The sequence below is a fragment of the Emys orbicularis genome, chromosome 1 (genome assembly GCF_028017835.1).
Source record: "Emys orbicularis isolate rEmyOrb1 chromosome 1, rEmyOrb1.hap1, whole genome shotgun sequence".
NCBI lineage: Eukaryota > Metazoa > Chordata > Testudines > Emydidae > Emys > Emys orbicularis.
The window spans coordinates 108809691-108822438 of NC_088683.1; the positions used below are offsets into that span (position 1 = coordinate 108809691).

At 47.4% G+C, this 12748-nt stretch overlaps 1 protein-coding gene across 5 annotated transcripts in view; it reads right to left on the reverse strand.

Annotated features, from left to right (window-relative positions):
* The window catches only part of BRAF (B-Raf proto-oncogene, serine/threonine kinase), a 119423-nt gene extending 107772 nt beyond the window's left edge, over positions 1-11651 (reverse strand). For all 5 annotated transcript variants that reach the window (XM_065397596.1, XM_065397595.1, XM_065397593.1 and 2 more), the window contains exon 1: positions 11514-11651. In XM_065397596.1, coding sequence (XP_065253668.1) covers positions 11514-11651 — 138 coding nt within the window. The remainder of the gene's footprint in view (positions 1-11513) is intronic.
* Between the last annotated feature and the right edge of the window lie 1097 nt (positions 11652-12748).

The following is a 12748-nucleotide window of genomic DNA, read 5'->3' on the forward strand; positions in this document are numbered from 1 at the left end:
TTGATGGGAGCCATCAAGATTCCAAACCACCATTAATGACCCACACTTTGCATAATTACAATAGGACCTCAGAGTTATATTTCATATTTCTAGTTTCAGATACAAGAGTGATACATTTATACAAATAGGATGACCACACTCAGTAGATTATAAACTTTGTAATGATACCTTACAAGAGACCTTTTGCATGAAGCATATTCCTGTTACATTATATGATTTTATGAAAATATGCTAGAGTGCAACGTCACACCCCATGCATCTATGTGGGAAAAGCTGGAATGTTGGGTCTTTAAGAAGGAAGCCCATTGCCTCCAGCAGCATGAACAGATGTGTAGGTTCCTTCCAACTGTCCAAACAGCAAGCAAGTGCATATGAGCCTCTTATGGCTCTAGCTACATAAGAGATCATCACATCTCATTCTCCCTTACAGCTATCTTCTGCCACAACAATGAAACTGTTGATCAATATGGGCAACTTAGTCATGGGAGACAGGATCTTTGCAAGAACCAGCCCAAGACTATAGAACTCACTGCTGGATAGCATAATAATAACCACTAACTATGTGACTTTGCAGGCTAAATGCAATACACCCCTCTGTTCTCAAGCTCTCTTCTAACTGCACCCTTACCCACACCCATCACTTTTTCCAGGGGCTTGTCTACAGAGATTTAGTCACACCAGAGGGGTGTAAATTTTAGTCCTCACTAGCGTGTCATGCACTACTGGCTCCTGTGGAGCCTGACGGCATGCACGAAAGTATGTCAACATAGTCTATATTAACACACACTAGGGAACTTTTAGTGCACCACACCTGGGTCAGGTTAGTGTGCAACACAAGAGGATTAAAATTTACATCCCTTTGGTGTGCACGAAAGTACCATGTTGACAAGCCTTAGGATAATAAATACAACATGCGCACACACACACAAGCCTACTTTTGCTGTGGGGAGGGGGGGGGAAGAGAGTGAGAGAGAGAGAGATGTTCTTACTCTTGGAAGGCTGTGACAGTTCTTCGGCTAGCCAGGACTGAGTGTCAACTTGTTACACCCTGCTTTCCGCAAAAGAGTCTTTATTGAGGTAGCTGGGCATCAGCTCCAGGACGCCACCAGCCTTTCAACCACTCAAGCACTCTCCTCTGGGCTATGGCAGCCCTAAATTTGCCTTGCAGATTAACAATAGATGCACCTTAATCCCCGAGTCCCTTTGAATCATTCCCGTGATATCCAGCCCCCGACACTGGCTACACACAGAAACTCCAGATTCTCTGCACCCAAAGTTTCAGCTAGGGCTACCATACGTCCGGATTTCCCTGGACATGTCCGGCTTTTCGCTCTTTAAATAGCTGTCCGGGGGGGGGATTTCTAAAAATCTAAAAATGTCCGGGATTTCCCCCCGGTCGGCTATTTAAAGAGTGAAAAGCGGCTGACAGGGCGGCCGAGCGCCGCTCGCACTGGGGCCTCGGCAGCCAAAGCCCCTTCTCCGCTCCCCCCATCCCCTGCAGCCTTAGCACACCGCCCGGCAGCGCTGGGGGGGCGGGGCTGTGCACCTGTGAGGGAATGCGGCAGCGGGGCTGGCAGCGGCGGCCACAGCCCCTCCCCCGCTTCGCCCTTCCTCCACAGCCTTAGCACGCCGCCCGGCAGCGCTGGGGGGCGGGGCTGTGCGCCTGTGAGGGAACGCGGCGGTGGGGCTAGCAGTGGCAGCCAGAGCCCCTCCCCCCCTCCTCCACAGCCTCAGCACGCCGCCCAGCCGAGCGGCACGGTAAGGGGGCCGGGGAGTTGGAGAAGGGGGGCAGTCAGGGGACAGGGAGCGGGGGGGGGTTGGATGGGTCGGGAGTTCTGGGGGGGCTGTTAGGGGGGTGGGGTGTGGAGAGGGGTCAAGGCAGGCAGGGAGCAGAGGGGGTTGGATGGGTCAGGAGTTCTGGGGGTCCTGTCAGGGGGCGGGGAGCAGTTGGATAGAGTATGGGAGTCCTGGGGGTCTGTCTGGGGGCGAGGGTGTGAATATGGGGTGGGGGTGTGGATAAGGGTCGGGACAGTCAGGGGACAGGTAGGGTCCTAGGGGGCAGTTAGGGTGGGGGGTTCTCAGGAGGGGGCAGTCAGGGGACAAGGAGCAGGGAGGCTTAGATAGGGGGTGGGGTCCTAGGGGGCAGTTAGTGGCAGGGGTCCCAGGAGGGGGCAGTCAGGGGACAAGGAGCAGGGGGGGTTGGGGGTTCTGAGGGGGCAGTCAGGGGTGGGAAGTGGGAGGGAGTGGATGGGGCAGGGGCGGGGCTAGAGCAGGGCTAGAGCGGGGCTCCCCCCCACCCATCCTCTTTTTTGATTGTGGAAATATGGTAACCCTAGTTCAGCATACCCCAGTTTACCTATTTTACCTTAAACCACCACTCCTGTACAACACACAACACTTGTGAGCACTTAAACTTATTTTTGTTTTACTGTAAAAATGAAGATTTAACTAGAAATAAGAACGGTGGAAACAAAAGTGTGTGGGGGGGGGAGGAGGGATAGCTCAGTGGTTTGAGCATTGGCCTGCTAAACCCAGGGTTGTGAGCTCAATCCTTGAGGGGGCCATTTAGGGATCTGGGGCAAAAATCTGTCTGGGGATTGGTCTTGCTCTGAGCAGGGGGTTGGAGTAGATGACCTCCTGAGGTCCCTCCAACCCTGATATTCTATTAAAAGGATTACAATATAAAACAAAATCATAAAATGCGAATCTGAGTCTACACTTATCAACAATTACCCTTCTATTTAATAAAGTAGATTTCCCCCCAAAAGGTCAGTCTGTTGCAGGGATAGCTGGTTTCTTAAGAACCATAATCTGAAAGTTCAGAAAAACATCCCCACTCCACACAGGGTTATCCTCAGTAAATGAATGGGGTGCTTCTCCCTCCCTGTTGTACCAAAACCAGCCTTCAGTTTCTATTCATAGACAGGGTGAATACCTACCTGTTGTAATGTTTTCTCATTTGTTTTTACCTTTAAGTGGTTTCATTTGTTTGTTGTTGCCTCTGATGGCTTCCCATTCAAAGTCTTAGTATTGCTCAAGGCTAAACAACTGAGCTTGCATAGCATCACCAGCCAAACAGGGTGGGGTGGCAACTCCCCCTTGCCCAAATGGGCCATTACATTATCTCCAGATGACTAATTTCTACTCTAAGTGCATAAAGCATACTTTCAATATAAATACACCTTGCAATGATTATGAATCTTAACAAGTTATGAGCTTTGTGTAGATATCTTACATGTTACTGTTTACAAATAAATGTTGTGTAAGATATGTTTAGTTTAGTCTGTCAAATCTCAGTGAGAGATGTTTGAGAATAGGGGATCCATTGCCAAGGGGTCTCTGTCCCAGAGGCACTCAAATATTATGGTATTAGGCTATGGCTGCCAAAGTATTTTACAGAAATGCATAACTGATGCCAGACCAAAAGGCAACACCCAGAATTATTAGTGTTGGTCTCTTATAAGAAACCTGTGATACTTCCAGTGGTTGCACTACATTCCCCCACCCCACACCTCCAAACACACTTAAGTGTTTGCAGAAGTCTGGAGAGCACAGCCAGTCACCTTCCTTAGAAAGCTACATAATTGCAGACACACTATTTTCTACCTTTTCCTACCAGAAATACTAGATCCTTTATATTGAGGCTGTCCTTGCCTTTTATTTGGAAATACCTGATATAAAGAATCTGTTTCTTCTTTCACCTAGTGGCATGAGCTGAATGGTATTCTTCGTCAGGAGAAATTAAACTTCTGGCAGCCTTCAGGAAATTATTTAAGATCAATTCAGTAGCCCCATTTAACAATGCTGGAGACCCAGAGCCTTCAGTGACAGATGTCACTTAAGTCTCTCCCCTCCCCTTTCCTCATAGGGAGGTATACTAGCTAACCCAGAGAAGCCAAAGGATTCCAGGCCAACAGCTCAGTGACACTGGTCCTAGGGCTTTGCACCAAAAACGTCTCTCATGCACTTCATGCTGAAAAAGGTGACAACCCCAAAGGGATTCACTGCAACAAATAAGAATGCTTAAACAAGTCTTTCAGAATGCCCTTCAGATCACAAATTTTTGTAAGTGTTCCAGAAAGCTATGTTAGAACCATGAGATAGGTTAGTCCTAAAATGCACTGATACAGGACCAGCTGAAAGAACTACATACGAACATGATAAAAGTGTTTTTTCAAACTGATCTGCAGTGTGGACATGCTGCACCAATGCAAAGACAATCCATGCAACCAACAACTTATATGCAACCCATGTCCCTATAATAGCATACTTGCTTAGTACAGATGGAATCAAAGAATTCCAAAGAGATGTACTCTAACATTAATTGGACATGCTGCAAGAAAGGCTGACAGCCCTACGTATCTGGAAGTTTGGGATGGAGGAAGACTAAAAACAATGTTTATATATGTTGTAGGTAATACTTCATGTTTGTAATCCAAACTGTGTGTCAAACGATCAACACATCATAATATCCTAGTAGATACACTTATTTACAATTGATTATTTAGAGATTTTCCTGCATTATGTCAAATACATTTATTTTAAGATACGTGGAACTGGATTTGGTAACTGCAACTGGAGTAACTGCTGCAGATACTTGGTAAAGAAGACTACTGACTTTGGCCCATAAGGGAAGCAGAAACAGGAATGTGGTATCAGTGTGGTCACTCCGTCAAGGCTGAATCGGGTTTTGATTCCCCTTCCCAGCTAGTGCAGCTGGCATAAGCCAAGGTGAACATAAGGAGAGCCAGAAGACCCAAGGGATTCCAGACCTGGTCATCCTTATCCACTGTGAATGTGTGAGATATTTTTAAATTTTGTAAATAAGCACCTAGGTGCTAGATAATAAAAAACAACCAATAAAAGGAATGGCCTGCTTTTCCTGAGTCATAGAGCAATTAGGACACTGAAAGATCTTATAGTAAGTCTAGCAAAGACTGTAAGCTCTTTTCAAAATGTCTGGAATATAAAGTTTTATGGCATACCCTTTCAGCTTGCTCTGCTGGAGGTATATTTGTGGAAGCATCAGCTACCTGTTTCCTTTCCCTTTACTAGAATATTTAAATCATGGAGAATACTGCAGTAACTAAAAAAGTTATTGTGCCCAGGACATCTGGATGAAGGGGAAGAGAGAGAAGAAACTTTCATTCCATTAAATTAATAGAAAAAATTCTGCCCAGGCTGAAGTTTACAAGTCAAAGATGACCCTCGTGAAAGGTGTTCCAAAAAAAAAAAAAAAGAAATTTCCAAAAAGAGCAATTTTGCTTGCAATGCTTTGCAAAAAAATGAAGTTCAGACATTTCATACATTAAAATAAGGAACTTGTCAAATAAGGAAAACATTTTACATCAAGGAAAGTTACAGACAACATTAAGTAAAATACATGGAAAAAAAAATCAGACTCCATGCTCTATCACACTCACTCATGCAACACTTCAAATACTGTTTTAAAAACTAAAATTACCAATTTTCAGCAAGTTTAACTATTTCAATTTACCTTACTAATAACACTGTTTCAGAGGCTTAAATATGCTATACACTTAAACAATATGCTGCAGAAACTATTGCTAGTATCCCTCTACGTAACAGAATTCTTATTTTTAAAAACTCACTGACAACCTATTTTTATAGTAAAAACATTTTAGTGTATTAATTAGTACATTTCTTTGCTTGCTGTTGGGTACTTTGGAGAAAATTATAGTGCTTCTATAATAAAAGGGTATCAACTACATTTCATTTTGCCAGTGAAGATGTCACAGAGATACTCAGTTTCATCAACAACCTGTAACTGATTACTTTTGGTTTGGAAAAATGATTGCAATTGATTTCTAAGATTCAGCTTTCAACAAAAAGAGTGAATGTTGATACATGGACTCTTTCAATGCTAGCATCTTGTGTCTTGTAATGAGGAAAATACAGTGAATGGCATCATCATAGTAGAGTACTTCCATTGGGAATGCATATTGCATTAACTTTCATCATAAGAAAAAATCCATTCAATCCCCAAACATCTGTTACATAAAGTTACACTTGGCAGGAAAATACTTCAAAAGGAGAAAAAAAAATGTTTTCCAAACTAAAGAAGTATGAACTGAAGTATCACTCAATTAAAGGTGGCTTCTCACTAGGACTGGGTGGAAACTTGATTTTTTGTTTTGTGGGAAATGCTGCGAGTTTGAAAAATAAACTGTTCCAAAAGAAAACAAAAGGCAAGAAGTTTCAAAATTTGGGGGGAAAGCTGTTTCGGATCAATAGAAAAATTTATTATGGACTATTAAAAATTAAAATAATTTCAAAACTGAAAATAACGACATGTTCCAAAAAGGCTGAAGCAGAACTTATTCTCCCCAGCCATTAAAGTGGCATCAGGAGGCCAATAAGTCTGGGTGTCTCCGCAGGGACTTCCTGAGTCATCTATTTTGAATTTCTTCCTCTGAAAGAACAGAATCTAATTGGAATGATTTAATAATTCTGGAACTACTCCCCAGTGACAAGAATATAGTCTCTACTCCCAGCTGATAAACACGTCCAACCATCCTGCAAACCCATGATGCTCCCCACCTGAACGAGCCTGTGCTCTGAGAATCCATCCTGGGGTGAACCAGCCTGAATTCTAATGTCCCCGAAACTCACCCAAGAGTAGACAGACAGCTTGAGTCCGGGCAACTGGATTGGCCACTGGGAGCTGAGAAGGATGCCTCAGTCTCCACGCCCCAAGAGACAGGAAAGAAGGCAAGACTCAGAGGGAGTCCCAGAGGGCTGGTTCCCCACCTTGAAATGTCCACCTTGCCCCCTCTTAGAAGTCGGGTATAATACTTTAATTGTTCCCCAAGGCTCATCTCTAGTTCTCACCAGGTCCTGAAAACCCTGTCCTCATCTGAGAGTACAGCTTATAAGAAAACAACTGATGGGAATGGAGTAGGGGGGTAAAAGACATATACCCTAAATGCACTCACCTCCAGTGTCTACAGGTCCTGGTGCCTCTAGAAAGTATGTATTTCCTACTCCTGGGGCAATTCTGCACCACTGCGCGTGCGCAGAATTAATGTCTCCCGCAGATTTCTTTGCTTCCCCGCAGAAAATGACTTTCTGACAGGGAAGCTGCAAAAGGAGTTACGCACCACTCCCTAGCTCAACAGGTACATCACTGCAGGCACCTGGAGCAGCCAGCAGAGAGGTAAATCACTGCAGGGCTGGGGACACCTGAGCCGGGATCAGCAGCTAGTCCCGGCTGGGCTGGAGGCAGGAGAGAACGGGACTACTTCCTCCTCTGCAAGGAGGGGCTAGGGGTGTGTCGGACCCAATCCCCAGAAACTGCCCCCAGCTGCAGGAAGCTCAGCATCCTCCCCTGCTTCCTGCCCCCATTGCTCCTCAGCTCCGGGGGGGGGAGGGGTCACTGTACAGGGAGCTGCTCCCCCATCCGCCCAACCCCTGTGTATCTGGACCTCCCATATCCAGACACCCTCAGCAAGCCTCACCCGGTACACCCAGAACCCCACCCCACTGAACCTCAACCCCTGTATCTGGAGCCCCCCTGCACCCAGTCCCCTGCCTCCGGACCCCGACCCCTGCACCCAGATCACCCTCCACTGAGCTTCCTGCACTCAGACCCCCATCCTGATAAGCTCTACCCCCCTGCACCACCCTGAGCTAGGGTGACCAGACAGCAAATGTGAAAAATCGGGACAGGGGGTGGGGGGTAATAGGAGCCTATAAAAGAAAAAGACCCAAAAATCAGGACCGTCCCTATAAAATCTGGACATCTGGTCACCCTACCCTGAGCCCCCACATCCAGACCTCCATACCACGGACCCCCAACTAGCTGCACCCAGACCCCCCCCTGCTGAGACCTCCACACCCAGACCCCTCTGCTGAGCCCAAACCACTTTCACCTGGAAGCCCCTACAGAGTCCCATTGCCCCTGCAACCCTCCCCGCATCCAGATCCCCTCACACCTAGATCCCCCACTGAGCTGCCTGCACCCAGATTGTCCCACACAAAATGCTCTCACCTCACACCTGGATCCCCCCACACTGAGCCCCCCCACACTTGGATCCTGCCTGGTTGACCCTGCAAGCCCCACGCCTGGTGCACTTGGTGCAGAAGGGCAGGCCCAGACCTTGTGCTGTGTCAGGGTGAGGTGCAGCCTCACCACTGAGTCCGTGTCCAGGGAGGGAGGCTGCAGGGTGATCTCCTACCTTCGTACAGCCAGTGGCCTGTGCTCCCCACTGCCATGCTGGAGCCTCTGCATTTATTTATTGAGAAATAAATCTTGCGGAATTTTAAAATATTGTGCGCAGAATTAAATTTTTTGGCACAGAATGCCCTCAAGAGTAATTTCCTAAATGTACCACGCTTTTGTAAGCACATGTATGGTTCCAAGTACACTTATGAATCCTGCATGATTTTTCAGATGAGATGAGCTCTTGCAATTACTACATTCTGGCACAGTGAATTCTTCCCCCCACACCACCAGCTATACGCTTTTAGTTTTACGCATGTGTTCAACTTTGTTTTCTTTACCAGAGCAAGTATTAATGATCAATACACTTTATTATGACAGGCTTTTTATCTAATGGTTAGGGCTACAGAGATAACATCTGAGGCAAGAAGTTCAAGATTTGATAAGAATTCTTCATAAAGACGTAACTACATCTGCCTAAAAGTTGGGGGTTTTTTTGGTTTAAATCCTAAATCTTGGTAAGGTATTATTTCAGCTCTGGCCATTAGCCACATAACCTCATAGTAAGGCATTATGCTTTCAGTATAAATTATCTACTCAACTAAAATACAAGTAAATTTGTGTTGAAATACTAAGTCAGTCAGTCTTTTTCAAAATTTCCCCAACACTTTCACCCCCTTTTTTTGACATTTTTAAAAAAACAAAAAACTATGGAATAGCCCAAAAAAGAACATTACGAAAAAAGCTACATTTCCTGTAATGTGTCAGTAAGTTCAGCTTAGGTTTTCACAGGAGCTCAAGACAACAATCACTCTGACCCTGAAGCCATTCTAGATATTAACTCAAAGCAACTGAATTGCTGAGCTTTTTAATGAGACTCTGTAGTAGGTACTTAAGAACTTTAGAATTCCATTGTCTTTAAGAAAAAAGAATTCTTCTCTACAAATCTGTGATTGGGAACTTGACAGAAGCATAAAGTATATAAAAACAAGGGTGTTAGCATTTAAGTAGCTATCCTTTTCAAGAGCAAAGTCACCCCTCACAAGATGGTTTGGTAGGTCTCTTGTTTCATAGCTAACCAGACCTCCTCAAAATGTGTGTGAGCTGAGTAAGTATAGACCATAAATATACATTTTTGCAACTGAACATATCAGGGCTGAATTAAAAAGTGTATTCATAATAGCCAAAGTTCCTCATTATATCAACTTAATGTATGTGAAGTATGGTGCTTTATCTGTTACAAATCTATTCTGTTTAAAGTCTATGTACAAAATATTTACATTTGCAGATGAGCACATTACATGAATAAAACTGGTTCCTACTGTTCTATTCAGGTTTTTACTTAAAACAAACATCTTTGGTCCAAGAGCAATAGCCACTTAACAGTAACAAAATATGATAATTCTTGCTACATACCCATCACTTTCTCTTCCTACATGTTGTGTAAAATATAGAGAGCGTGCGTGCACACACTGATGTTATGGCATTTAAATCTTTAAACTGTAAATTCCTTTTTTGTATCAGGAATAAAAATCTCAGTTTTTACTATGTATTAGCAAAGTTTTGACTGCTGACATTACCATTCTTGTCTACTACGCAAGTAATGCTATTAGAACTAGAGTTAGAAACAAATGATGATTACTTACAGAAAAGAAGAATAATGTGACTGACAGAAGTCTGAGTTGTGGAATCAAGAGTCTAATCCCAGCCCTGCCATAGACCCATTCCCTGAGTTTTCCCATCTGTAAAATGTACTGGAAACAAACAAAAAATATTTCCCAGGGATTATGCAATGCATAATTCGTTTGTGTTTGTGAAATACTGAAAATTTGGTTAGTGTGCTGTAAGTAAACATGAAAACACTTTTACCGCTAAGGTAGGAATATGGCAACTGTTTAGCAACTGGTGTAGCTAAAAGTAGAGGTCCTAGAAGTAGAGTCTGATGACCCAGAACACTTGGATGCCCAGGCTCCCAAATCACTCACATGCTTTTGAAAGTTTTACCATCAGTGACTGATGCAAGAGACCAGAAGTCAGGGTTTCTGGGTTCTAAACCCAGCTCTAGAACCAATTTGCTATGTGACATTGGCCAAGTCACTTAGTCTTTGTGGCTAAATCGCCCCAAAACCTCAAAATACTTTACATATCCAAGTGCTGAACTCATTCCGCAAACAGCAATTTAAACCTCAACACCCCAGTAAGAGAGGTATTACCTCCTTTTACAGATTAGGAAACAAACACCGGCTAGTTAAGAGATGTGTCCAGAAGTCTCACCATGACTGTGACAGACACAAATTAGAGCCCAGATATCCTGAACCCCAACCCAGTGCCCAATCCACGGGAATAGACCTTATGCTGCAATAGCGATTAAGGGCACAATCCCGCAAACACAGAGATTCGGCAATATCCGACAAGCGCTTTGAGATTCTCAGACACAAGATAAACTGATTGCAAAAGCGTACTACAGCTTCTCAAATGCACACCACAGAGGAGCCGTAGGTGGGATGCCTGAAGACCCCCGACTTTCGGTTTTGACCCAGAGACAGACCCCTTGACGCTGCACCTGTCACTACCAGCGGCCCTACATCAAAGCGAGGCGCGCACTAGCTTCTCCAACTCTCCGGGCAAAGGGAGGCCGGGAACCCCGCACAACGAGCAGGGACCTTGCCGAGGCGACCCCGCGCTGCAGATACACAGCACTACCCCGGCCCGCTGCTGCCCGTGCGCCTCGCCCCCGCCCCAGGGCCAGGCCGCCCGCCGGAGCCACCTGCGCCGCCTGCACTTGTTGAGCAGGAGCAGCGTGCGCGCCGGGCCCCCCTGCCTTAACCCTTGGGAGCCAGGCGCTGTCGCCATGGCCAAGCGCAAAGCAGCCGGGGTGGCCCGGGGGAGCGCCGGCGGCAACCGGGGGCGCAGCTGAGCTAAGCAGCCCCCTCCCAAGCCGCAGCATCGGAGCAATGCGGAGCGGCCCGGGCTGGGCCTGCCGGCGCCGGGGATCCCCCTCTGCCGCGGCCTCCCCCGCCCGTCATCCCCCGCCCAGGGAGGCCCCGTCATCCCCTACCCCCTCCCGCTACATGGGGGAGGGGAGACCCCGTCCCGCCGCCGCGCCCTTCACCTGGGCCCCTGGGCAGCCGCGGCCCCGCCGTGCGCAACCCGCTCCCGGGCCACACAGCGGGGAGCCTCCTCCAGGGGGCAGGGGCCAGGGCAGCGCGCACCTCCTGCCCCGCGGCGGCAGCTCAGGCCGCAGAGCCAGGGGTCGGGGAAGCCCCAGGCAGCGGCTCCGGGGGGTTCCAGTACACCCCGCCCGGAGCCCCTCTTCCCGCCCGGCGCTCACCTCCTCTGGGATGGCCGGCTCGCCGCCGCCGCTGCCCCCCGGGAACGAGGCCCCAGCTCCGGGCGGCGGCTCAGGCTCCATGTCCCCGTTGAAGAGCGAGGCCCCCTCGGAGCTACTGCCGCTGCTCAGCGCCGCCATCTTGGGTCGAAGCGCTGGAGGAAGGGGAGGGGGAAGCCGCGTCCCCGCTGCCAGGCCGCCCCCAGCCGCGACCCGTAGTGGGAGGGGGGGAGACCACACAACCCGGAGAGCTCCAGCGGCCCGCACCACTAGACGTCACACCCGGTCCGTGACGTCACCTGTAATAGCCGCTGTCACTGCGCATGGGCCGTCTGACATCACGGGGAAACACCTTGACGTCACGGCGCGACTAAACGTCATCCAGGGAACTCAGAGGGCGCGGGATGTAACCCCGCCCCTTTCCTATAAGCTCCTCCCCGACCCCTTCACTAACATCCTTAAAGCCTCTTTCCAGCCTCTCCCAGCTCCCTTCCATTCTTTGCCTCCCCGCAATACCATCTGCATAGTACTCCCACCTCAGCCCTAGAGCCTATTCCATACACATCCTCCCTCCCTGCTCCCCACAACCTTTCCCCTCTGTACACATACCTCTCTCTCCATAGACCCCTCCTTCCAGCCAGCCCCTAACAGCCTTCCCCCACCTACCATCCTCCTAGGGCCTATGCACTCTTTCCTTACCCAATGCCCCAGCCTTTCCTGTGGCTCTCTCCTCTCATACAGAGATTCCCTCTCTCCCCCTCAGAGGCCACCTCAAGACTCTTACCCGAGTCAGGGTAGAAAATCCCTTTGGTATGGTGTTAGCCTGTTGATCCCTCATTCTTCCAACTTAGCAATTAGTAGTAATATAAAGCACTGAACTAGCATATTTTCACCTAAAAATACACCATTAGCAAATCACGCAAGGGCAGGAAGCACAATGACAAGTAACTATTTGGAAGTAGGGTACTAACTTCTGCTAAGGTGGGGTCTCTACTTGGAGAGGGGGCTCAAAAGGTTAAAGTCTGGCTCTGCTATAGGAAGACAGTCTTCCAACAAGTGGAGGGGGGGTCAAAAGCAACAACAATACATCAGAATGTGCTGCTCCTCTACTAACCTGGCATGCCACAAAGCATGAAGTAACTAAAAAAAACAAAACACCTTTGTACTGAGAAAATATTACATAAAAAGAAAAGTCATTTGTAAAGAGTATTTAGGACACATTTTTCAACTGTGACCAC